Source organism: Oryctolagus cuniculus, chromosome 18 (genome assembly GCF_051225735.1).
Source record: "Oryctolagus cuniculus isolate XC-2025 breed Fujian yellow rabbit chromosome 18, ASM5122573v1, whole genome shotgun sequence".
NCBI classification, from domain to species: Eukaryota; Metazoa; Chordata; class Mammalia; order Lagomorpha; family Leporidae; genus Oryctolagus; species Oryctolagus cuniculus.
Window position 1 is genome coordinate 67,924,253 of NC_142884.1, and position 26,885 is coordinate 67,951,137.

At 53.5% G+C, this 26,885-nt stretch overlaps 1 protein-coding gene and 1 long non-coding RNA gene across 3 annotated transcripts; one reads left to right on the forward strand and one right to left on the reverse strand.

The window, feature by feature from the left end:
* The first annotated feature begins 6 nt into the window (after nt 1–6).
* LOC149121018 (uncharacterized) lies at nt 7–3,719 on the forward strand. Of its 2 annotated transcripts, none has more exons than XR_016225437.1 (2): nt 7–343; nt 976–3,719. It is a non-coding gene; the product is annotated as an uncharacterized LOC149121018 (long non-coding RNA). The 2 variants fall into 2 exon arrangements; XR_016225436.1 differs by having other exon boundaries at nt 7–264.
* Nucleotides 1,653–26,502, reverse strand: LOC100351319 (carbohydrate sulfotransferase 6). Its single transcript, XM_051847297.3, has 4 exons — nt 25,456–26,502; nt 25,069–25,279; nt 11,367–11,438; nt 1,653–9,582 (listed from the first exon to the last, which is right to left on the reverse strand). The coding sequence occupies exon 4, from the start codon at nt 9,564–9,566 to the stop codon at nt 8,376–8,378; it is 1,191 nt and encodes a 396-aa protein (XP_051703257.2). The 5' UTR covers nt 9,567–9,582; nt 11,367–11,438; nt 25,069–25,279; nt 25,456–26,502; the 3' UTR covers nt 1,653–8,375.
* Nucleotides 26,503–26,885: the final 383 nt, after the last annotated feature.

Here is a 26,885-nt window from a genome sequence, read left to right on the forward strand (position 1 = left end):
GAAGGAAGCTGCTGGGGTAAACGTCCTCACGCATCCGTACCAGGAGGGGCACCCAGATCGCTCCTTGTACCACTGTCACAGCCAGGAGCTCAGAACACACAGCGTCCTTCAAGGGAGAAGGAACCAGTAAAAGCCTGCTGCAACTTTCCCCGGAATACCACCATACAATGCATAAATGAACCAAAGCTGACCGGCAGTCAAATGAGCCCCGGAATGCCACGTTGAGGGGGAAGCTAAGTTTAGGAGGCCGGAGAATGCATCCACGTGAGTCAAGCCCCAAACCTGGCAAAATTCACAAGATACCCGCTCAGGATATTCACACATGCAGTAACATTGTAACGAGGTCTGTAAATGGGCACTTTTCTATTAATTTGTTTAAAGATTTATTTATTTATTTAGAGAGAAAGAGTTACAGGGGGAGAGACGGAGAGAACCCATCAGCTGGGTCACTCTCCAAACGTCTGCAACAGCATGTGCTTGTCTAAGATATTCTATTTATGAGTATTTATTCAACTAAGGGACAGCAGAGGATGAGTGGCCTTGGACACCTTCCAGCTCACTCCAAGGCCTCCGAAGCCTTCCATACCTGCTGACCTAACACTGTGTGTGGCCCATGGCTCCACTGGCCCCTTGGTGTTCTCCCAGAGAATTCCTGTATTGACTGCTTCCTTCTCCTGGCCTCACTGCCCAGAGTTCCCCTTCATTAACTCCTTCACCTCCTTGGAGACTTTGTGCGAACATTGCTTTCTGAATGAACCCTGGCCTGACGACATATACCCCGGATAAACCTACCCCTACACGTACAAAGCCTCTATCCCTGCGGCCCTTCTCTACCGCTCTCACTAGCACTAACACTCCATACACTTGACCTAGTTATTAAATTCATTACTCACTGGCTGTCTCCACACCCTCAGAAGGGCAAGAGTTTTCCTCTTCTATCAGTCTCATTAGCTATTCTATTTCCCACACCTATAGGAACCTGATGCCTGGTTGGTACTGAATCCCTAACGTGGGGTGACTGAATGAGCGCAGTTCTTAAAGACTGGGATTAGAATAACACGGAAACTGCAAAGCCAGCTTCTTCAGTCTTACCTGAAAGAAAACACTGGATGGACTCAAAGGACTTGGCAGCCTGGGGAAACGTGCAATTGGTTAATCCCTCCCATTTCAGCAGGACACCCAGCCTAGCAAGGCGCTTCCTCTCGTTGTTGATCTGAATAGAGTGATTGACAGAATGCAGACTCACCCTGTGAAGGGCTATTTGTGTGGTGGAACAATCTGGTGGGAGAAGGTGGTGTTTAAGTCCAAACAAATTAACTTGCGAAGGTAGGGGAGATAACGCATTCAACTTGAGCAGAGAGATCATGACCTAGGACTTGAAGACACGGCCCAGCTGAGCCCCTGCTGTGGGACAGTCACGCGGGGCTGAGTGTGATGAATGTGATGATTCAGTCGAGGGCACTAGGGCAGCCTAGTACCTGCAAAGACGAGGGCGATCAATGCAGCCTCTGCCCAGTCAGCAGTCCTGATTTCTTTGACCACAGATCCGCACGCAAGAACGCCAAGCTACTAAGGTACTGGAAGCAAATGCGAAGGCTGTTTTACCATCTCGAGGAGGACGAATTCTTCCAACAAGACACAAACTCCAGAAGCCAGAAGGAAATAATTCACATTTAATGCATTTAATGCTATAATAATTAGGGCAAAACCTTTGGGGATGATTGTGTGACCCGATTTTACAGGTGTATGCATATACCCAAATGAATTAAATTCTACACACTAAATATATGTGGATATCATCTATCAGTTACATTTCAATAAATACAATTTTTTTAAAAAAGAAGTTTTACAGAGAAAACACCCTACAGTGGGTTCAAAAACAAATGAGAGTAGAGAAACTAAAATAGTAAAGCATAATCAAAAAAGGGATCAGTAACTGAACAGAAAAATGGCCAATGTCCTTGAATAAAGAGAAAGGAATGCAGGTGATTAATAAACATGAAAAGATGCCCAACTGCCCTAGGAATTGAATAAATGCAAATTTAGGAACAGGAAAATACCACTCTTCACTCATAAGCTAAGTAAAAATGAAAGCCATCGATTTAGCCACGTGCAGGTGGTGTTGGCTGGGGGAGCATTTGGCAAGAGCGGGTGAACAGCATTCCTGACCCTGTCCCAGAGAGTTCTCTTGCTTTGAGAGTGCTTTGGCAGATTCCTATCTGGAACATGGAGACTCTTCAGCCCAGCAATTCTACTTTTAGGAATTTTACAGACACAACTGGGCCACCTCCTCGGGTCTTTTTCTAACACATGAGCCTGGACTCCCAGGATCAAGTCTCTTGCTTTGCCAAGAAACCTTTCTGTTCTAAAGGAGAGTGCAGGCTTCCTGCGTCAAGACCCCGTTCGTGCTGTTGTTCTCTGCCTCTGCCTCTTTGTCCTGCGCTTGATTAACTCCCGTTCATCGTCATTTGTTCAAACCAATGGTTTCCCTGCAGAGAGAGCTTGCTTGCCTCCCCGTTCTACAGTGCGTTGCCCTCCGCCATCACCCCTGTTTTCTGAAGGCACAATCAACACTTATCAAGTGCATGCTTATCTGTGGGATGATTGATGCAGGGTCTCCCACAGCAGCCATGTCCCCGATTGTGTCCCTGGGGCCTGGCACTGGGCTGACACATGGAAACTCGCAACTGATCTCTTAAATCGGGAGGAACAATTCTTCCCTGAGCTGTGGCAAGATTCTCATGGATCCATGCACAAGAAACAGACGCGGAGAAGTGGTCAATGTTATCTGAATGTCGGTAACCGAGAGAGAAGACAAGTTCTGCCCACGCAGCACGTGCTCTGGGCTATGTGATGGGAAGTCTCTATGTCTGACTTTCTTCTCACATAGGCTAAAGGCTGAGAGTGGCTCGGAATTTGAAGGCATAGAAGCAATCGCACAGGCAAACTTCTGTGGGTTCTTTGTGCTTCCAAAGTGTGGAGACATGAAGTGGAGTGCTCCTCTCCAGTAGTCCACTCTAGTGAGATTTGGATATAGAAATATCCTAAGGCAAGGAGGGTTTAAAAATGCAATGACAGGGGGCGAGCATTTGGCCCAGCAGTTAAGTTATGTACGTCCCACACCAGAGTGTCGGATGCGACTCCAGGCTCTAGTTCCTAACCCCAGCTTCCTGGAGCTGCTAGTGCAGACTCTGGGGTGCTGCAGGTGATGACTCAATAACCCGGCTCCTGCCACCCACATGAAAGACCCAGATTGAGTTTCTGGCTCCTGGCTTGGGGCTCAGCTAGGGTCCATCGTGGGCATTTGGGGAGTCATCAGAGGATGGGAACTCTGTATGTGTGTCTCTGTCTCTCTGCCTCTTAAATAAACAAATAAAAATGTTTTAAGAAAGGAACAAGAATGGAGTGTCAACCCTGCACTGTCCAATACAGTCACCAGCCACTTGTGGCCACTGAGTGCCAGAAATAAGGCTGGTCTGAATGGAGACCTGCTGTCAGTGTGGCACACTCACTGGATTTTGAAGACTAAGATGTATCATTAATTTTTATATTGATTACATGTTAAAATCATAGTATAGAGGTAAGCAGAATATTATGGCTAAAATGATTTTTAGTTGTTGCTTTTTTGTTTGTTTTTTTAAAAGATTTATTTATTTATTTTAAAGGCAGAGCTACAGAGAGCCAGCAAGAGGCAGAGAGAGAGAGAGAGAGAGAGAGAGGTCGGTCTTCCATCCACTGGTTCACTCCCCAGTGCAACGGCCAGAGCTGTGCCGATCTGAAGCCAGGAGTTTCTTCCATGTCTCATGTGGGAGCAGGGGCCCAAGGACTTGGGTCATCTTCCACTGCTTTCCCAGGCCATAGCAGAGAGCTAGATCCGAAGTGGAGCAGCTGGAACTCAAACTGGCGCCCATATGGGATGCCAGCACTGAAGGCGGTGGCTTTACCCACTACGCCACAGCACTGGTCCCTACCTGTTTCTTTTAATTTCGTTTTTAAAATTCTACTGATATATTATGTTCTGGGAGTTAAGAAACACATTACTTTTTTGTCTTAAAATATGTGTTATTCATGAGACTTACTTGTCTTTCTAGGTATGGTATTGGTTGATTTAAATATTAGGTAGTTATGTCAGTGGAGGCTGGAACATCTATCCTCTACAAAGCTGAAACTCGAAGTCTGTGGAAGAACGGACAACAAAATAAAACACATGAAGCAGAGTTGATTCTTTCGAAAAACAAAGCACTGCACCTCCTCTCAAGAGCTGGAGGCCATTTCTCCATCTGAGTCCGGGCCGGCCCTGTGACTTGCTCTGGCCAGGAGAACGTGGCAGAGTGGCAGGTGCCCATTGGTCTCCGGGCTGGTGAGAGGCTGGCTGCTCGGGGTCAGCCTGGAGGGGACAGCTCGATGAAACAGCTGCTGTGTTTGTTTCCCTGTCACAGGCAGGGGTCCCAAGAGATGGGCAAGCATGCAGCCTCTCTTGAGGTTGAAGGAAATCAGGTTGTGTCACCCCAAAATGGGCCTCTTTGACATAAACATCATGTTCCACCGAAGGCGATTAAGAAGTCGCCAACGCCAGGAAAGCTGTCTCCGCCCTCCCCCTCGTCTGTCTAGAGGTAGGATATAAATTCTCCTTTGCTGCAGGCATCGCTAAATCTCATCAGCCCCAGAGAGGACCCCAGGGGAATCTGCAGACAAGCTTTTCTCCGCTAATGTCCTCTCATAGATTCACCTTGCACGGCTTCCCACCCTTAAAAGCCTAAAACCACTTTGCTCCGCCCGCTCCTTTCTCTGTAAACGTATTGTTCTCCTCAAAGATGCTGTGTAAGCTGGCGGGCAAAGCCACGGCTTTGAGTTACTTGTCACTGCCACTTCCCAGGATTTCTTACTGCTGGCATCGCCAGCTTACTTTCTCTGGCCATCTGGTTAAAGAGCACAGGTTGAAACCCTAAGGTGGGTACAAAGAGACTGTTGCCTTCCCTACAAGACCTAGCCCAGAGAAGCTGCCACACTGGCCCCTGAGCTATGTTCTCCGGGCCAAAGCAAGTCATAAAGTCCAGCCCAGATCCAGAGGTGGGGACACAGCCTCCACTGCTGATGGCTGCAGCTGGGGTCAACAGCAAAGGGTGGCTACAGAGAGCCATCAGTTGTGGCCATCAACACAGCCATGCTCGCTCCAACCTAGAAAGTTCTGCCCCTACCAGGACCGAGCAGTGGTCAGCGACATGGCCTTTGTGTCATGACTGCGGCCTTGCACAGCCACAAGGCCCGTGTCTTGTATCTGCCTCCCCCGAGCTCTACCTTGACTTTGTGGTTTCCAGTCAGCCAGGCCAGCCTCTGTCTGTCCTGAACCTGATCGGAGTCCTACCTCAAGGATCCCTGGAGTCCAGTGTGCCAGGAGACTCATCCTGAGGCTTGCCCCAGGTGCTGGATGTGAGGCAGAGCCGCCTGGGTTCCCCAAGGCTTGCCTGTAGTGTCCGAGGTGCACAGAGCCCAGGGCTGCCCCAAATTAAGGGGCCAGTCAAGACTGCCTGGCATGGTGGGAGTCACAGAGCAAAAGACGTAGACAGAGAAGCCACTCATTGTGGTCAATCTGTGACCTGAGTAGGAGCAAGTGAAACCTGTGAGATGCCCCTCCCAGGCTCTGAGCCCTCATCAAAGCTCCCACCAGGGAGCAGCACCCCCGATCCTAGCCTCTGGCATCATGAACCACTTGCTCATCCTTCTTTGGCTAAATGTGCTGCATGGACTGGGACCCTTGGCTGATACTTGCACTTGACCGTCAACGCCTTCCAGGAGCGGCCAGTAGGTTGCTTGCTTTTATCCCTGGTGGCCACCACAGAGTAGGCTGGGGAGGGGCATGCAGGCAAGAAAGTGCAAGCAGCAGGGGTCCAAATGCCCCAGTAAGTGGCCGCCATGTCCCTTCACATCTGGTTCTTGAGGTGTTCACAGCCAAATGCCAGGTTGACTCTATGGTCCCTTGCAACCCGTGTCATTGTCAGGGGCAAGTGATCCAGTGTGGCCCGTCGCTGTGGCGCATCTGCATCCCCAGTGTGGTTCACGTGTAGGGACCATTAGCGTTGCAGTCAACGATGTGAGTTTGAATCCTAGTGCGTGTATTAAACTGGGTGACTTGAGCCTTTCTGCTATGGTCTAAATGTCTGTCTCTAGAAAATTTGGATGTTGAAATCCTAACTCCACAAGGTTGATGGTATTAGGGGGTGAGGGCTTTGGGACTAATTAGATGCATCCACAGAGTGAGGCCCTCGTGCTGTGGGGTCAGTGCTCTTGTAAAACCGGCCCGGAGGGCTGGCGCTGCGGCTCACTAGGCTAATCCTCCGCCTAGCGGCACCAGCACACCAGGTTCTAGTCCTGGTCGGGGCGCCGGATTCTGTCCCGGTTGCCCCTCTTCCAGGCCAGCCCTCTGCTGTGGCCAGGGAGTGCAGTGGAGGATGGCCCAGGTGCTTGGGCCCTGCACCCCATGGGAGACCAGGAGAAGCACCTGGCTCCTGCCATTGGATCAGCGCGGTGCGCCAAAGGAAGACCTTTCTCTCTGTCTCTCTCTCACTGTCCACTCTGCCTGTCAAAAAAAAAAAAAAAAAAAAAACTGGCCCGGAGAGCTGCCCTTGGTGAGGGCAGAGCTCGCAGGCACCGTCTATGAGGAAGCAGCTTCTCACCAGACACTGCTGGGGCCTTGGTCTTGGATCCCCCAGCCTCCAGAAGTGTGAGAAATCAATTTCATCAATTTCCATTGCTTATGATTTATGCAGTCTAAGGTGTTTTGTTAGAGCAGTCCGAACAGATAAAGGCCATTTCTAAGCCACAGAGTTCCCATTAATAAATTTGGAGCTCTAAATACCTGCACAAGCTGCTGTCAGCAGGGACAGACCCAGCTTCTCGAACCCCAAGGTCGTCAAGGGAGGCGCCCCGAAGCTTTGGCTTCAAGGACACTGTACCTCCGTCCCCTCCAAGGAAAGAAGAAAATGCCACATCCTCCTTGCCCCGGAAACCTAAAGCCACGTCCACGCTGAGGTCTCCATCCAGGTCTCTGCCAGCCTGATACGCCTTCTCCCCACGGCAGCCCCACAGCAAAATCCCTCTTCCTCCTCCTCCGTCCCACGGTGTGACCCTGGACAAGCCCCTTCACTCTGGAGTTTGGCTGGCTAAACTTGCCACTCTGGAGCAGGTGTTTGGCCTTGGGGTTAAGAAGCCCCCATCCCCTATCAGAGGACCTGGGTTTGAGTCCCAGCTCTGCCCCTGATTCCAGCTTCCTGCTGGTGGGACGCAGCAGTGATGGCTCAAGTAGTTGGGTCCCTGCCAACCATGTGGGAGACTTGCATTGCCTTCTCCTGTCCTGGATTTGGTCCACAGGCCACTGGAGATATTTGGGGGAGTGAGCTAATGGAACAAAATTCTCCCTCCTCTGTCTTTCTGTCTCTCAAATAGAGAGACATTGTGCACAGCAGGCCAAGCCTCTGCCTGGAATGCTGGCATCCCATATAGGCACTGGTGGGAGACGCTGCTGCTCCACTGGCGATCCAGCTCCCTGTTAATGTGCCTGGGAAAGCAGTGGAAGGCGGGCAAGTGCGTGGGCCCCTGCACTCTTCTGGGAGACCCAGAAGAAGCTCTGGGCCCCTGGCTTCGGCCATTGCAGTCATTTGGGGGAGTGAACCAGTGAATGGAAGATTCATATTCTCTGTCTCTGTCTCTCCTCTCTCTACAACTCTGCCTTTTAAATAAAATAAATCTGAAAAAATTACACAAAGAAAACTTTACAGTGTGTATACTGTGATTTGTACTGCTCAGGTTAGTCATTACCTTTTATTTTTAGAGTTAGGCTCTTTCCAGTCAGGACAACTCGAAGGTTCACTTTCCCCGGGCAGGATGATGAGGGTGAGTGGGAACCTAGGAGGGGAGGCAGAGAGAGGCCGATGGGAGACCACCAGCCACTAAGCATCGTGTCTGGTGTCTCGCTGAGGACACAGCCTTGATGGAGTGTGGTGCCGGGGGGACAGAGTCCAGGGTGTGTACAGGTGTGACCTACAAACTTCAGAAGCCAGCACTCCACAGCGCCCCTCAGCTCCCCACCAGGGCTGGACCCCTCCTTCCCAGGGTGGAGTCTACGGGAAATGAGGCGACTGAGCAGGTGCCGATATACTCTCCCGTTCGCTTTCCGTGAGGAGCTCACCTGCCGGCCCCCCAGCTCCGACACAGTCTGAAAGCCACGCCAAACACCGGCGGGAGAAAGTTGGCGTGTGGGGACTCGGAACTTCCTACTACAGGAGAGACCCCTGTGCTCCGTCCTGGCCCCTGCCAGCTGGCTGCTTCCCTGCGTTCCGACCTCCTCTCCCTCTGACCCTGGCCTCCCAGCCCTTCCACTACGGCCCCGGGCGTGCCGCGGTGGACGACGCCCAGCTGAAGCTGTGCGGGCCGCGCGGCAGCACCAGGTCCAGGGTGAGGTCTCGCTGCTCCTCCTCGGAGAACACGGGCCGGTAGCCCAGCAGCTGCAGGGCGCCGGCGCACAGCTCCTGCACGCGCCGGATCTTGGCGAAGGGAAGTGCGTGGCGCCAGGCCTGCGAGACGTTGAGCGCGTCCCTGGACGTGGTCTTGAAGGCCTCGCGGCGCGCGCCGGGGCCCGACCCGTGCGTGATGTTGTGGATCCAGGCCTCGAGCTGCGGCGTGAGCCTCAGGCCGGTGAAGGCGTAGAGCGCGCGGATCTCCGCCAGCGGCTCCCGCGCCAGGTCCTCGAAGCGCACCAGGCGGTAGCGGCCGCGCAGGAAGGGCGGCGGCTTGCGCGTGGCGGCCTCGGCGATGCGCACGTGGCTGCGGCACACCTCGCGCACCACGCGCAGGCCCGGGTCGGCCTCCACCCACGTGCCATTGGTGCCCAGCACGATGCCGTTGTCCCGGGCCAGCGCCTTGGCCGTCTGCTCCCGGGAGCGCAGCACGGCGCGCGGGTCGCGCACCAGGTGCACGATGTGCAGGTTGAGCGCGGGGTCGCTGAGCAGCGGGTAGAGTACCTGCAGGTTGAAGAAGCGCACCTCCTTGAGCACCACGTGGCTGTAGGAGCGGCAGGCCTCCTGCGCCAGACTGAAGGGCCGCCGCGCGCACAGCGGCTTGCACACCGCCTCGCTGCTGATGGCGCCGCGCGGGAAAGCGCTGCAGGCGGGCGGCGAGCACAGCGCGCGGCTCACCGCCCACTGGAAGAGGTCCGACAGGTTGCGGCGCCAGGGCAGGTAGGCGTCAAACACGTCCATGTCGCACAGGAAGACGGAGCGCACCAGGTCGCGCACGGCCATGTGCAGCGCCGGCGCGCTGCCCTGCGACAGGGCGGCCCACACGTGCCACGCGGGCTCCATCAGGTAGAAGACGTCGGGGTGCTGGCTGAAGAGCTGGCCCACGAAGGACGAGCCCGAGCGCCACGAGGACAGCACTAGCACGTGCACGCGCTCCTCGCCCCCTGCCGCCGGCCGCTGCCCCGGGGGTCGCGAGACCAGGAAGAGCAGGAGGAAGGTCTGCGCCAGCAGCAGAGCCGTGACGGCCGTGCTGGAGACGCGCGGCAGCCACATGCCGCTGGCCGGGGGCCTGCGGGAAGAGAGCACAGGTCAGGGGCGCCGACCACTGCCCGGGGCTGGGACACCGGGCCCGACGGGGCCTCAGCCGGGGGCTTTCCCGGGCACGCGGCGTGAACACAGGAGCCGTGGCCCACACGCGGAATGGCGCGGGAAGTCAGTGTCTTCAGCCACCTGCCTACTTGCTCTGTCTGAAGACGGAGCTGCTACTCTGAGAATTCCGCCTTCTGTTTGAGGATCTCTGAGGGAGACGCTTCCAGGTCGCTGAGCCAAAGGGCTCGATGGTGATTTGGCGCATGTCACAGTAACACCTGGCCCCCTCAGATGTGGATCCTGGCTCTGCCGCTTCCTCCGTTGTGATCTTGGACCAAACAGTGAATCTCTGTGACTCAGTTTACCTGTCCGTGAAAGGGGGATGATGCCGGTACCTGGCTCACGGGATCTGGGAGCACGCACTAACTTACGTAACTGAGGACTTGACCTTCTACACAGTGTGCTCCTGCACCGCATGGTTATTTTATTTATTTACTTATTTATTATAACTGCTTATTTATTTTAAAGATGGAGAGAGAGGGAGCTCTTCCATCCACTGGTTCACTTCCCAGATACCCACAACAGCCCAGACGGGGCCCAGCAGAAGTCTCCTATGTGGGTGGCAGCGATCAGAGCACTTGCGATGCGGGCTGTGCCTCCCAGGGTGCACACTGGAAGGAAGGTAGGACTGGAAGTGCCGGAGCTGGGACTGGAGTGAGGCGATCTTGAACACGATGTGGGTGTTCCCTGGGGTGCTCGAAACCTCTGTACCAAATGCCTCCCCTGTGTGATTTTTTTTAAACAAGCAGCTATGACTTTGTTATTAAAAATTAGCAAAGAGGGGTGAGTGTCTGGTGCAGCAGTCAAGACACTGCTTGCGACGCCCACATGCCATCACGGAGCGCTTGCCCACATGCCATCATGAGCGCTTGGTTCCAGCCCTGGCCCCTCCTCTTCTGAGCCAGCTGCCGGGCAATGCACACCCTGGAAGGCAGCAGATGTGGCTCAATGGCTGGGTCCCTGCCACCTGTGTGGGAGACCCAGATGGGATTCTGAGCTCCTGGCTTCAGTCTGGCCCAGCCCTGGCTCTTGTGGACATCTTGGGAGTGAACCAGCAGATGGAAGATGCTTCTATCTCTGTCTCTGTTTCAGATAAAGTAAAATTAAATAAAAATGAAAAAAAAAAAAAAAGACAAAGAGACCAACTGTTACCATCACTCTTGGGAAGTGTTATGGGTTGAGGATTTGTCTCTCCAAAACCGATGCAGCTGTTTAAACTCTGGAATAATAGTGATAAGGATTGACGGATCAAGGGCAGAGGTGGGGCTGGATGGGGGTCTGTGGGTCATTGCCGCCATGCCCTGCGGGGGGTGGCTCTTGAGAGAAGCGGCGGCAGAGATGCTCTCTCCCTCCTGTGTCACGGCGTGATCACTGCCACCGTACCCACCGTAACCAGCCATCACCAGATGCCAGGCTGTGGGGTCGCCTGAGCCTGTAGCCTCAAACTGTAAGACGAAACAAGCTCCCCCCCCCCCAAAGAAACTCCTTTCAGGCATTTTAGTTAAGGTCATGAAAAGCAGGCTGATACAGGATACAGGGCGTGCAGAGCTGAGGGCAGGACAGACTCAGGAGTATCCTCCTGGGGCTGGCGCACTTGACCCAAGAGACCAGGTGAGGGGGCGCGGGGGGCCAAAGCAGCACAGAGGTGAGAGCGGAGAGAAAGCACCCTGGCGGCTGCCGGACCCTCCCCTCCAGGACACTCACCACTGTCCAGTGCTGCTGGGCGAGCGACGCTGGTCACAAACCCATGGGGGATGCCTGGAGGGTCCACCGAGTCTGAGGAGGCAGGAGAGAGACTGGATCAGAGCCCCGAGGGGAAACAGTGCTGTAAACAGCAATGTCCCCGGGACAGGCGCACAGCAGCCCTGTCCTGAGCTGGGCGGACTTGCAAAAGCCTGTGAGCTGAGGGGCTCCGCTGCCGGATGGAGGAGACAGGGCTAAGAGCCAGCGCAGCCACGTAAGAGCCAGGAGGCCCGGGGCAAGGACCTGACCTGTCCAGGTCTGCACGTCCTTCTGTACGGAATGGGGAAGGCAGCATTTAACCCCTTTCAGGTTGTGGTGAGGATGATGCTGCAGACGCCGATAGGGAGTGGCTCAGGGCTCAGGGAAGCAGCACACACAGGCCCCACATCACTGTTGCCTTTTTAGGGTTGAGCTTTGTCAGTACAGTGGGGCACTCCTCCCCCTGAGAGGTGTCTGCCCATGAGAACACTGAGGTCACCTACTCTAGGAATCCCAGCATCTCCCAGGCCTACCTCCAGCCCTGGAAAATCCCTACGCCCCTTAGTGGATCTTAAGAAGATCAAACATGGGGCCGATCAAGTGGCGTAGAAGGCTAAGCCTCTGCCTGCTGCGCTGGGATCCCATATGGGCGCCAATTCGAGTCCTGGCTGCTCCACTTCAGATGCGGCCCCCCCCCCTTTTTTTTTTTTTTTTTTTTGACAGGCAGAGTGGACAGTGAGAGAGAGAGACAGAGAGAAAGGTCTTCCTTTGCCGCTGGTTCACCCTCCAATGGCCGCTGCAGCCGGTGTGCTGCGGCCAGTGCACTGCGCTGATCCGAAGCCAGGAGCCAGGTACTTATCCTGGTCTCCCATGGGGTGCAGGGCCCAAGCACTTGGGCCATCCTCCACTGCACTCCCGGGCCACAGCAGAGAACTGGCCTGGAAGAGGGGCAACCTGAAAGAGGGGCAACCGGGACAGAATCCGGCGCCCCGACCGGGACTAGAACCCGGTGTGCCGACGCCGCAAGGCGGAGGATTAGCCTAGCGAGCTGCAGCGCCGGCCAGATGCAGCCCCTTTCTAAAGCGCCTGGGAAGGCAGTAGAAGATGCCCCAAGTGCTTGGGCCCCTGCACCCACATGGGAGAGACCCTGAAGAAGCTCCTGGCTTTGGATTAGCCCGGCTCTGCTTGTTGTGGCCGTTTGGGGAGTGAACCAGCAGATGAAATATTCATATTCTCTTTCTCTTTCTCTCTTTCTGCCCTTAAAATAAGTAATCTTAAAGGGCCAGCGCCGTGGCTCAATAGGCTAATCCTCCGCCTTGTGGCGCCGGCACACCGGGTTCTAGTCCCGGTTGGGGTGCCGGATTCTGTCCCAGTTGCCCCTCTTCCAGGCCAGCTCTCTGCTGTGGCCCAGGGGTGCAGTGGAGGATGGCCCAGGTCCTTGGGCCCTGCACCCCATGGGAGACCAGGAGAAGCACCTGGCTCCTGACATCGGATCAGCGCGATGCGCCGGCTGCAGCGCGCCAGCTGTGGCGGCCATTGGAGGGTGAACCAACGGAAAAAGGAAGACCTTTCTCTCTGTCTCTCTCTATCCACTCTGCCTGTCCAATAAATAAATAAATAAATAATCTTAACAAAATTTACTTGTCCTGTATGGTGGAGGGAACACTCAGCCCAGCGCCCATGCCTGAGGTCCCAGAATCCCCTGCTCTGTGCACCTGCTGCCCTCGCAGTGCTCTCAAGGCTGGATAACTTCAAAGGGAGGGGCCTAGATGCTTCCTTCTTGCTTCTGCAGCACTCTCACCCCACCTGCCCCATCCCCTGCTCGCGTCACCACCGAGAGAAGCTGCGGTTGTGACTGTGAGCAGATCCCACCCCTGTTCTCCCCCCTCATCTAGGAGCTGCACAACTGGGTGGAGGATGCCCAACAGCTCTGCCACCTGCTGGCCCCAGAGCTGCCCCCTGGGTCCCACATCCACTCCTGGAAGACTTGGGAGACAGGGAGAGTGCTCACCTAACTACCCTGCGCCTGTTCTCAACACTCCTCCCATGGGTGGCGGGCTCCGCTGAGAACAGCGCACCAAAGAGGAAGCCCAGCTCATACTCGCAGACACAAATCACACAAGTGCCAGATGCTTTGTGCCCTCCCTATGGGGGGTTTATGATCTCAGTGTTTGGGGTGAAGGACTCGGGACTTGCGGAGATAACAGGGAAGCTGCGACCAAGTCCAGGACTCCTGGCCCCAAGCTCCTGGCACCTCTGATGGCAGGCTGTGGCCTCTCCCGTCCAAGCACTCTGTACAGCCAGAAGGACCCCGCCACTTTGGCCCTTACACAGCTGCTCTGGGGAGCACAGCCTTCGTCCAGGAGGCGAGGATCTCGGGCCCGGGCCGAGGTGTTTGTCCCCGTGTTCCAGGAAAGGCAGAGGTTGTCTTGCGTGACTCACGCGCTACACGGTCTGTCCTTTGATCCTGTTATCAGAACTCAAGAACTAGGAAGGAGACTGAAACATCCTTTGCCGTGCAGGTCCTGGCTGAGGGTCCCTGATAAGAAGCCCAGAGTTTGCCTGAGACTTCAAAGGAAGAACATGTAAGAGAGGCGGTGCAACATGCACTTTTATCTTTATGGTCGAATTTAATTTTTCCAGTATCCCTAGGCCATAGACATCATCCCTGGATGTTTTCCCTGAAGCAAAGCAGCTCAGAGACATGAATCTCCAGCTAGCACAGGCCAGGGCAGGAGTTTAAATCAAAGGGCCAGACCCCCTGGGTCAGGGGCTGGGGTAAGTCTCATGCCTAAGCCTTTGGCCAGGAAGAAGTCTCCCATCCTGGCAGCCCATCCCCTCCCCCACACATTCTTTCTTTTTTGGAGGTACAGATAGGTTTAATTTTTGGAAAGGGAAATATATACAGATCACAGGCAGGTAAGGATATGGTGGACTTGAGAGGGAGCCCCACCCTCTGGGCCGATGAAGCCCCACACCAGAACTCAAGGACCAATCAGGAAAAAGGAAGTGATGTCCCCCTGTCCTGAAGACCCTCCCCAGACCCTCCCCAGAGGCAGTCATGCCTCCACTTTCCACCAAGTCTCTGACAGCGATAATACTAGTGATGAAAATAATCATATAAACATTAACAAATAAATTTAAAAGAAAATAATCCTATATTCTGGGTAAGGAGAGAGGGTCTGAAGGCCAAGAGGCCAAAGATGAAATTGAAATTTCTCTTGGGGCAGCACTGTGGTGTGGCAGGTAAGCTGCCACCTGCAGCGCTGGCATCCCATATGGACACCGGTTCGAGTCCCAGCTGCTTCATTTCCGATCCAGCTCCCTGCTAGTGGGCCTGGGAAAGCAGCAGAAGATGGCCCAAGTGCTTGGGCCCCTGCACTCACATGGAAGACATGGAAGAAGCTCCAGGTTCCCGGCTTCAGATTGGCCCAGCTCCAGCTGTTGCAGTCATTTGGTGAGGGAACCAGTGGATGGAAGACCTCTCTGGCTGTGTCTCTCCCTGTCTCTCTATAACTCTGCCTTTCATACAAATAAATAAATCTCTCTTTTTTTAAAGTTTACCAGGTAATCTTTTTCTTTACTCAGGTCATCTTAAAAAAAAGTGATAGTGCTGATTTCCCCTGAACAGAGAAGGAGTCGGATATCAACATTTCATGATAGGCCCTTCCTTGCACCTTTTGAATTTTGACTCATTACTCATTTAAAAAATAAAAACAAAGAGGCCAGCGCCGCGGCTCACTAGGCTAATCCTCCGCCTAGTGGCGCCGGCACACCGGGTTCTAGTCCCAGTTGGGGCGCCGGATTCTGTCCCGGTTGCCCCTCTTCCAGGCCAGCTCTCTGCTGTGGCCAGGGAGTGCAGTGGAGGGTGGCCCAGGTGCTTGGGCCCTGCACCCCATGGGAGACCAGGAGAAGCACCTGGCTCCTGCCTTCGGATCAGCACGGTGCGCTGGCTGCAGCGCGCTGGCCGCGGCGGCCATTGGAGGGTGAACCAACGGCAAAGGAAGACCTTTCTCTCTGTCTCTCTCTCTCACTGTCCACTCTGCCTGTCAAAAAATAAAAAAAAATAATAATAAAAATAAAAACAAAGAATATATAAATGCAGGAAATTCAAAAGGTCAAACAGTTTCCGGAAGTCATCTTCCTGCTCCGGAATCCTGCTCCCCAGGAGCAACTACTCTCGAATCCATGAGCAGTTTCTCCTGTTAATTACCTTTCTATTTCCAGGGGAGGCTAAGGCTTAGCTTATCACTGTAACAATATATGGTATTTGCCTAGTGATATCCTACAGTAAAAGATAAGGACTAATCCTCCCTACACACACACACACACACACACACAGGTCCTTATACACTTTCTTCTCAAATGATACCTCATATGATTTTTATAAAATAGCTCAGAGCCAAAGTACGTGATGAACTAAAAGCATATATTTAATTTGACAGGTAGAGTTATAGACAGTGAGAGAAAGAGACAGAGAGAAAGGTCTTCCTTCCGTTGGTTCATTCCCCAAATGGCTACTACGGCCAGAGCTACGCCGATCCGAAGCCAGGAGCCAGGTGCTTCTCCTGGTCTCCCATGCGGGTGCAGGGCCCAAGCACTTGGGCCATCCTCCACTGCCCTCCCGGGCCACAGCAGAGAGCTGGACTGGAAGAGGAGCAATTGGGACTAGAACCTGGAGCCCGTATGGGATGCTGGCGCCGCAGGTGGAAGATTAACCAAGTGAGCCATGGCACCGGCCCAATCACCTTAGATATTAAAATCATAATAAAAGGTTGAAAGATAAAATTGAGGGGCTGGTGCTGTGGTGCAGTGGGTTAATGCACTGGCTTGAAACGCCGGCATCCCATATGGGTGCCGGTTCTAGTCCCAGCTGCTCCTCTCCTGATCCAGCTCTCTGCTATGGCCTGGGAAAGCAGTAGAAGATGGCCGAAGTCCTTGGGTCCCTGCACCCACATGGGAGACCTGGAAGAAGCTCCTGGCTCCAGGCTTTGGATCAGCGCAGCTCTAGCCATTGTGACCAATTGTGGAGTGAACCATCTCTGCCTCTCCTCTCTAACTTTCAAATAAATAAATAAATCTTTAAAAACAAAAGCAAAAAATAAACAAAACGAAAGATAAAATTGAGATTACATAGAAAGCAGAACAAAGGAGGATAAACAATGGAAAATCAGGGACAGATAAGAGAGTGGATGACCTATGCCAAAGCCCTTAACCTGGTGGGGCTTACAACCTAGCTGGGGGCGTTGAAGACACAGTCATGAGAAGGGCCTGGGGCCAGATGGACATCCGGGCACAGAGGGTTATGCTGGACCTGGCATGCACACTCCTCTCCTGGATTCTGGCAAAATCCCACAATGCGCCTCCTTCCAACCTGCCTTGCACCAGAGCTGCTGAAACCACAAGTCTGACCATGCCATCCTCCTTCCGGCTTCCCAGCCGGAATTCCCATCTAGCGGTCCATGCTTCCCATGAGCAGGAATGCTTCAACGCTGTTGATCGAACAAGCTCCCGGCTCCCCTCCTCTGCTGGGAGGGCCCAGCCCTGACTCCCAGCAGGGACCATTCCAGCTTTCCCTCCAGGTGCCTCATTTGTGTCTCTCTCGGCATCCGGTGTGGGGCTCGGCACTGCACAGGTGCTCTGTTCAGGGTTATTTATGTCCACTCAGTACCGGTCCTCCCCCCTTCCAAAAATGGCCTCCAGATTTTTCCCCTGGGGAAATATCCCTCCCTCACTCAAAGCAGATCCATTGCCCCCTGGTTGTCCAAAGAGTGGCTCATCTGCAGATTTCCTTTTTTTTTTTTTTTTAAATGATTTATTTGAAAGGCAGAGTTAACAGAGAGGGAGACAGAGAGAGAATCTTTCATCCATTGGTTCATTCCCCAAATAGTCCCAATGGCCAAGGCTGAGCCAAGCCAAATCCAGGAGTCAGGAGCTTCCTCCAGGTCTCCCACGTGGGTGCAGGGACACAAAAACTTGGGTTGTCCTCTGCCAGCCCCCATATTCCCATTCTTCCCCCAGTCTTCCTCCAGCACCCAAGGTACAGAGCTACTGGCTTAGAAATGGGACATGTGGGCTAGCGCCGTGGCTCAATAGGCTAATCCTCCACCTTGCGGCGCCGGCACACCAGGTTCTAGTCCCAGTCGGGGTGCTGGATTCTTTCCCGGTTACCCCTCTTCCAGGCCAGCTCTCTGCTGTGGCCCTGGAAGGCAGTGGAGGATGGTCCAAGTGCTTGGGCCCTGCACCCTATGGGAGACCAGGAGAAGCACCTGGCTCCTGCCTTAGGATCAGCACCGTGCACCGGCCGCAGCATGCCAGCCGCGGCGGCCATTGGAGGGTGAACCAACGGCAAAAGGAAGACCTTTCTCTCTGTCTCTCTCTCTCACTGTCCACTCTGCCTGTCAAATAAAAAAAAAAATGGGACATGTGGGGCTAGTGCTGTGGCGTAGCAGGTAAAGCTGCCACCTGCAGTACCAGCATCCCATATCGGCCCCAGTTCAAGTCTGGGTTGCTCTACTTCTGATCCAGCTCTCTGCTGTGGCCTGGGAAAGCAGTTGGGCCCCTGAACTCTGGTGGGAGACCCAGAAGAAGCTCCCGGCTCCTGGCTTCAGATCAGCACAGCTCCATCCATTGTGGCCATCTGGGGAGTGAACCAGCAGGTGGAAGACCTCTCTCTCTCCCTCCCTCTCTCTCTCTCTCTCTCTCTTTTTCTCTCTCCCTCTCTCTGCCTCTACCTCTCTGTAATCCTGCCTTTCAAATAAATAAATGAATGAATAAATCTTTTTAAAAAAAGAAGAAATGAGACATGTGACCAACTGCAATCCCAGATTTTTGGAGCAGCAAGAGAAGAAAACTGAGAATAAAGCCAGCTCAGAAGAGAAGCTAGAAGAGTTGAGAATACAGAGCATCGTCTGAGTATTTGACCCCAGCTGTGCAGGATTTACCCATCAACTCCCAGCTGGCGAAAGCATTCCATTCTGCACCAGCCAGTGCAGGTCGAGTTTCTGCCACTTATAACCAAGAGCTCTGAATGGACAGTGTATACCCTACTGGTGAGTGGGTAGAACCAGAAAGGAACATAGGCAAAGCATCAGAGGGGTTGGTTGTGCTGTGAATTGACGAAGGTGTTAACTGCATTAATCGTAATCAGTTAGTGAAAAGCCATCAAGCTATGTAACTGTATGATTTGTGCTCTTTCTGATGTGCGCTATACCTCAGGGTAACTGTCCCATATCCTGTATCATAGTATCTCAGTCCATCTCCCAATTCCAGCTTCCTGCTAATGTAGATCCTGGGTGGCACCAATGATTACTCAGCTAGTTGGGTCCCTCCCACCCAAATGGGGGACCTGGGTTGAGTTCTTGACTCTGAGCTTTGGCCTGGCCCAGCCACAGCTGTTGTGGGCACTTAGGGAGTGAATCACTGGGTGGGAGTGCTTGGTCTTTTAAATAATGATTAAAAAAAAAAAGTGGAACATGGGTGCATTCCTTTTTTAAATAAAAAAGAACCTTGACTGAATAGGACAGTACATAGCACATCAGGAAATAGCCTGAAGACCAAAGGAGGAGATGACATTAATACATATTAGCTAGGGACAGGGCAATTGCCCAGCGGCTAAGGCCGCTGGAGATGTCCACCTGCCGTTATCAGAGTGCCTGGGTTTGAATCCTGGTTTCACTTTCAATTTCAGTTTCCTGCTAATGTGCACCCTGGGAGGCAGCTCAAGTCCTTGGGTCCCTGCCACCCATGTGGGAGACCCAGAATGAGTTCCAGGCTCCTGGCTTTGACCTGGTTCAGCCCTGGCTGTTGCGGGCATATGCGGAAATGAACCAGCAGATGGGAGATTTCTCTCTCTGCCTGTCTCAGTCTCTCTGCCTTTCCAATTGAAATCAGATACTCGATGATCCAAATCCAAGGGCGAATAACCCCCTTATTGCCCGTTTCTTTCTTCTGAGTGTGTCTTTGGAGCATTCCTTACCACGTTTTGGCCCAAGAGCGACAGGAAGGAGTGATTGCTCTACCTGATGTTCAGGCGGGAGGAGCAAGACCAGGGCAAAGGATGGTTTGCTGTAGCTGCAGCTCAGAAAGCCCGTTCTGCAGGCGGCACTCGCTCTCTGTCCAGCCTGACTTGGCAGTGCCCCTGTTGCCAGCCCAGCCCAGCCCAGCCCTGCAGTGAAATGCAATCACAAGTACAGATCCCAGCTCTGATTTCTCTGTTTGGTGTCATCTGGAGGCCATCCCTGTTCAGGAATCCCGGACAGGCAATCAGTGGACTCCGGGCATAAAGGCCTCCAGTGTGCAAACCGGCTCTGATGGAGCCCAGGGCATTCCACAGAGAGAATGCTGAAAAGGAGGCGAGGAAAGAGGAGAGAAGAGGAGGAAGGGAAGAGAAAAGGAAAATGGGAAAAAATAAAAGCAAGGAGGAAGAAAAGAGGAAGATGAGAGTTTCTGGTGGGTCAGGACCAAGGAGCCCCGGAGCCAATACCATACACTGAGGGCGTCCTACGCACCAAGCCTTTTCCTGCCACTTTCAGAGTTGATCCTCGCAGCAGCCATCTGAAGGGGACCTGATGATGACCTCTGTTATACAGATGAGGAGCCTGAGAGCTGCAAAGGTTAAGGACTCGCCTCAGGGATGCACACAAGCAGGTGGATCTGAGTTTGAATCCGGCAGTTAACTTTAGAGTTTTAACTGCACAGGGACAAGTGGAAAAAGAGAAGTAACAAAACTTGCAGAAAAATGCGTGTATGGTATCATACCAATCGTGTTAAACATACACAGACACCAAAGGACACCTACAGATGAGAAAATAGTTGCAAATCATATATGTGGAAAGGGACTTGTGTCTTGAATATGTAAAGAGCTCTTATAACTCAATAATAGGGGCCGGCTCTGTGGCATAGTGGGTAAAGCTGTCACCTGCAGTGCTGGCATCCCATATGAGCACCGGTTGGAGACCCAGCTGCTCCTCTTCTGATCCAGCTATCTGCCATGGCCTGGGAAAGCAGTAGAAGTGGCCCTACCCCTTGGGCCCCTGCACCCATGTGGGAAGACCCAGAGGAAGCTCCTGGCTCCTGGCTTCAGATCGGCACAGCTCCAGCTGTTGTGGCCAATTGGGGAGTGAACCAGCAGATGGAAGATTTCTCTCTCTCTCTCTGCCTCTCCTCTCTCTCTGTAACTCTGACTTTCAAATAAATAAACAAATCTTTAAAAAAAAACCTCAACAATAAACAATCACATTTGTAAGAAGGGCAAAGGACTTGAGCAGACATTTCTCCAAAAGAAACAGCCCATGAGTACTCAAAAGGACTATGATGTTTTGTACTCACTAGGGAAATGCAAGCTGAAATCACAGTAACACGTTATTTCCCATCTACTAGAATGACTGTAATAAAAATGATAGGAAATAAAAAAATTAAAAACAAATACTACTGAGAAAGCAGAGAAACTGGAGCCATCACACACTGCTGGTGGGAACGTGAGGTGGGGCAGTTGCTGTGGAAAGCAGCTGGGCCGTCCCTCCAAAGATTCGGCCTAACAGACCACGTGACCGCAGTCTCACTGCTAGGTATACATTCCAGAGAACTGGGAATGTACAGCCACATGGAAATCTGTTTGCCATTCCCACAGCACCTTCCATCTCAGAAGTCAACAAGCAGAAACACTCCAAATACCTAGGAATTCACGAAAACGGATAAACACAACAGAGTATCCCCACACAGTATAATGTTTTCCAGCAACAAGAATGGCTGAAGTAGTGATATACACAATGTTCAAGATAGATGCGGCCGCTGTTGTGGCACAGCAGGTAAAGCCACTACCTGCCACACCAGCATCCCACGTGGGCACTGGTTCAAGACTGGCCACTCCGCTTCTGATCCAGCTCCTTGCCAATGAGCCTGGGAAAGCAGTGGAAGATGGTCCAAGTGCTTGGGCCTCTGCACCCATGTGGGAGACCCGGATGAAGCTCCTGGCTCCAGGCTTCAGCCTGACACAGCTTTGGCCCTTGTGGCCATTTGGGTTGTGAACTAGCAGATGGAAGATCTGTCTCGTTCTGTCTGTCTGTCTCTAACTCTGCCTTTCAAATAAATAAAAAATAAATCTTAAAAAAAAAAGGTTCAAGATGTGTGAACCTGATGGTGACTGACATACAACATTGACTATACCACAGCCACTGCATTGTACAGTTTTAAAAGTATGAACTTTAAGGTTTATGAATTATATCTCAATCAATCTGTTACTAAAAAGCACACGCAAGGACATGGACAAAGAAGTGTGAAAGTTTGCACACTGACAATGGATGCTTATATTCCTATGGCCATGTTCCAGGAAATCTTTTTTCTTAGCACTTTGCTGGATTTTCCAGATGGTCTACAATAGACTTGTATTATTTTGATAATCATAATGTCGGTTCTTTTCAGCTAGTGAAAGGAGGCATAGATGGAGTATGCCTGCCCTCAGTTTTCACCGCAGGGAGACAGGTGCCTGCAAACCCATCTCCCAGCTGAGCGAAATACCCATGGGGCCAGAGAAGGCCCCGGGCAGGGGATAGATAACCAGCTCCCAGACAGCAAAACACGTCAAGGCCCCCAGCCCACCCTCCACCCCACACCTGTGGTCATGGCCTGATGTGGCCGAAGACGTGGCAGGCCCCCAAGCCTTGGCCACATCTGCTGTCACCCTGCCAGTCCTGTGCTGCAGCTGCGTGGCATCCACAGCCCAGATGCTGCTGGAGGAGACACATCTGCCTTCAAGAATTCATCGGGAAATGAACTCAAATGAGTTTGGGAAAGACACCTCGGGGCTCCCTGGCTCAGGGCCACCCTGGGGCATTTCAGAACAGATGAGCGGAGGCCTGCAACACCAGCATCCCCTGTGGGCGCTGGTTTGAGTCCTGGCTGTTCCACTTCTGATCTAGCTCACTGCTAATGGCCTTGGAAGGCTGTGGAAGATGTCCCAAATCCTTGGGACCCCTGCACCCATGTGGGAGACCCAGATGAAGCTCCTGGTGCTTGGCTTTGGCATGGCCCAGTCCTGGCTGATGTAGCCATTTGGGGAGTGAACCAGTGAATGGGAGATCTCTCTCTGTGTGTGTGTGTGTGTCTCTCCTCTTCCTCTCTCTCTCTGTAACTCAAATGAATAAAACAAATCTTAAAAAAAAAAAAAAAAAAAAAGAGGACAGAGGAGCAGCTATGAAGGTGTGAGCCGCTTTTCCAGGTCTTGAGTGTTGGGGGTGCTCAAAGTGCACTGCTCAGCATGCAGCCTGCTGAAAGTCACAAAACCAGAGCTGCAGGGCTGCGGTGTGCGGGGTTCCCTGCTCTTCTCGGAGGCAATACACTCAGGCCGGGAGGCCGGGATCACGCAATCCACACGTCCCCCTTGGTTGCCCCAGACATGGACAGGGTCCTCTTACTACAGGGATAATCCAGAATGTTCTCTGGTTTCCTTTCATTAATACTTTAATTTAATTATTCTCAATGAGTAAACTATTCTTACCAAGTCAATGACATAAAAAGAAAAAGGTAGGGATTATTTTGGAAAAAAATACCTCACAAACACTGAAGCAGTCAAAGGCAACACGTGGACTTCATTTGGATGCCAGTGAGAACCAATCAACTGCAAGAAGCTATCCTAGGTACCAGCGCTGTGGCGCAGCGGGTTAAAGCCCCAGGCTGCAGCTCTGGCATCCCATATTGGGTGCCTGTTCGTGTCCCGGCTGCTCCACTTCCAATCCAGCTCTCTGCTATGGCCTGGGAAAGCAATGAAAGATGGCCTAAGTCCTTAGGCCCCCGCACCTGCGTGGGAGACTCAGAAGAAGCTCCTGGCTTCGGATCAGCTCAGCTCTGGCCGTTGTGGCCATATGGGGGAGTGAATCAGTGGATGGAAGACCTCTCTCGCTTTCTGGGTCTACCTCTCTCTGTAACTCTTTCAAATAAATAAAATTTAAAAAAATAAAAATAAAAAAAGAAGCTATCCTAGAGGTAACCAGACATTTCAATAAAGACTGAACATTAGGTGCTATTGAGAAGTTATTGTTAATGCTATTATCATGACCCAGAAAACTCTGGTTCTGCACCTCTCTTGAGCTACATGACAAGAAGCAGAATTGAGTCTGTCGCACTGAAGAGAGTAGGTAGAGAGCCTACTATTTGGTTTGAAGGAGTCCTGGGTGGAGCTGGCCTCACTCAGCTTGCACTGCAGGAGAGAGGTGCCTGCAAATCCATCTCCCAGCTGAACTAAGTACCCACTCAAGAGTATGAACCCCAGGGCCAGTGCTGTGGCACAGTGAGTTAGGCCACTGTCTGCAGTGCCAGCAACCCTTATGGGCGCTGGTTTGAGTCCTGACTTCTCCACTTCCAATCCAGCTCTCTGTGATGGCCCTGGGAAAGCAGTAGAAGATGGCTCAAGTGCTTGGGCCCCTGCACCTGTGTGGGAGACCCAGAAGAAGCTCCTGGCTCCTGGCTTTGGATCAGCTCAGCTCTGGCCATTGTGGCCATTTGGGTAGTGAACCAGCAGATGGAAGACCTCTCTCTGTCTCTCCCTCACTCTATGTAACTCTCCTTTCAAATAAATAAAATCTTAAACCAAAAAAAGTATGAATCCCACATGGTCATTTACTGAAAAGTTACTCAATCTGTTTGTCCCTGCTTTTTTTTTTTTTTTCTGTTTTAAATCTACAAAGTAGAGGAAATAATACAACCCAAAGCATGGGCTTGATTCGAAAATTGAACAAATTACTATTTGTAAGGCATCTAGAACAATGCCTGGCACACACAGTGCACTTACAAGCATTCGTTTGTTCAGGAACCTTCCAAATCTTAGCAATTACATTTTATGACTCCAAGGGAAAATCTTTTCACAGAGAAAACCCAAGGACAATAGTCCTGCCAAGTTCAGGTGGCCCCCATGCCCCAGCACCAGCAGAGACAGCACAGGCACACAGGACGGGAGAGCCACCAACAAGGGCTGGAAGTCTGGCTTCTGAGGCCAGGCTGGGTTCAAGTCCTGCCCCGGCTTCAGCTTCCAGACCTGTGGTGACATGAGCCACTCTCACCCCTCTGGCTGACCCCTGCCTACAAGGAGGCTGTAAAAGCTGGGAGCCTGGATGGGGGCACAGCCAGGGCTCCCCACGGCACCAGTTGGGAGCCCCAAGTTGGACTCGCTCACTCAGCGTCAGGACAGCCAAGTCCCTCCTGCTCCTTAGCCACAGCCTGCCCGTTGTCATAAATGGGACTCCAGAGGCTCCCGGCTCCGGGGTACGGGAGGGAAGAGAGAGGAGCGCCAGCATTTGCTGGCCACCGGCTGGGAGACCAAGAGGGGCCTCTCCCTGTTGCCCCAGGGGGTGGCGGTGGGGTCTTGTCCCCAACTCACTCGTTAGCCTTCTGTTCCTCCACCGTGGTGTGCAGAGAGCCCCCGGAGAGCCCCTCAGAGCCCTGTCCTTTGAGACTCAAGGCTGGCGAGATAAAGGGTCTCCCAGCCGTGACCGTGACCGGGGCGACACTTTTCAGCCCAGCGCGGGGACTGCGATGATGCCCGCGGTTCCACCTTGTCCGCGGGACAGCGGCCCCCGGAGCTGCCCGCCCATCCCGAAACCCGCTGCTGTGCTGCAGGGCCCCGGGGCCCAGGCCCAGGCCCGCCCGTGGCGTGGGGACACCCGCGTGGACAACAGGAGAGCCAACCTACCCCGGACCTTGGCGTCTCCGCGGGACCCGGCGCGGCGGGGCTCAGCCGAGCGTCCTGCTCCACGTTCCACCCCACGCCCAGTTCCTCTTCTTGAGTCGGCAGGGGCAGAACCGTTCCTTAGGGTCCCAAGCGGGCACCCGGCGACACCGGGGAGGGGCCTCTCAGAGGCGCGCTCGGGAGTCCAGAGATTTGGTAGGCGCCTGGAGTTCCGCTGCCGGAAAGAGCGCAGGAGCCGCAGTAAGACGGAGAGGGGGGTCGTACGCAGGGGATGGAGGGGGTAGGGGTGACTAGGGGCCACGGCAGGGAAGTGAGGCGGACCCTCCCACCCAGCGCGGGGCGCCCCCTCCGGTGCCGGGCTCTGCGCGCCCCGCGCCCGCCCGGTTCTACCTGCGCTGCCCGCCCGGGGCGCACACAATGAGCGGCTTTGAGACGTGGCTGCGGTCCCCGGCCGGCCCGCGGGAGCCTGAGCGGGAGGGAAGGAGGAAGGAGCCGGTTGGCCCCACCGACTCCCGCTACCCTCCCCGCTGCCCAGCGAGGGGCCACGCCTCGGGGGAGGGGCGGCTGGCCGAGGGCGGGCGCGGGAGGGGCGCGGGAGGTCGGGGTCGGTCAGGTGGGCTGGGCTGCTTGGCCGCGGGCGTCCGAGGGCACTGGCGGCGTCACTCTATGTAGCGAGCGACAAAGTTGTCTCCCCCTGCGCTCCGCAGGGCAGAGAGGCTCCCGGGGGACAAAAGGCCCTTGTGGAAGAAACTGAATCTGAAGCTCGCGGGCATCCTCGCAGCCGCCCGCGGCCCCGGCCCTAAGCCGACACCCGGACTCCTCGATGTCGGGGTCCTACGCGCCCGGGAGGGCTCTCCGGAGCTGGGCGCGCAGCTGTCCCTCTCCTGTCCGCTCCCTGCTCCAGCCCCAACCCGGGAGGCACACGCGGGCAGGATGGCAGGTCCGGATAAACACAGGATCCATTTCAACAAACAGACCAGTCCCCTAACAAATAGCAGGGCAGAGCCCAGGCATCTGAGAAGGATAAGGCATTCCGAGGTCTTGTAATCGGCGGTGGGATCTAAAACAAGAAGCCTGTGCTGCCGGGAGTATCAATTAGTGCGGCTCCTCCTGCGTGTGGCTTGGCCCGGACGGATTACCACCGTATCCGTGGCTATAGCTTGCTTTCCGGGTTCCTCATTTCTTTCTAGGATCCCTCTGAAGGAAATAAACTGGCCCCAAGGAACTGTACACAAGGTTTGTAGAATGTTGCTCAGGATAACGAGAACACAAAGGATTAGAGAAGCACATGCCAGCGTGCCAAGCACTGTAGCTTCCGGGCAGCCAGGTCAATTATTTCCCGTAAGAGCTCAACGTTTATGCAATTTACCTGTTTTCCTGAACCCTAACAGGCATTCCAGATAAGACAGACAGGGAGAGAACTGCTCTATTTAACCTTATATCATGGGACCTAAGGACACCATTAGGATCCTTACCTGATTCAAACAGGGACTGGCCTCATCCCCTGGCGCTCTGTCCCCCCCCCCCCCCCAGCCCGACTATTAACCACCCCACAGCTTGACTTAGCCCTGGGTTGTAGCTCAATTGATAAAACCCGTAGACCTCTCACCTTCCTCTCTGCCGCCACCAGGCTGTGTGGGACGGTTTGGAAGCCCGGTGACATCTGACCAGTAAACAATTTCATACTGGCCAGTCACAGTTGTAACTTTCCAGCCTGTGGCTTCTTCCACAGGCCATGTGGATTCCACCAGAAGCTCACATTTACTTGGGGTTAGACCAGGCGCTTTTGCCGAAGAGCCAACAAAAGCTCCAAGGTCTTT

Coding starts and splice junctions, on each gene's coding strand:
- LOC100351319 (XM_051847297.3), bottom strand. CDS start 9,566: ATGTGGCTGCCGCGCGTCTCCAGCACGGCCGTCACGGCTCTGCTGCTG.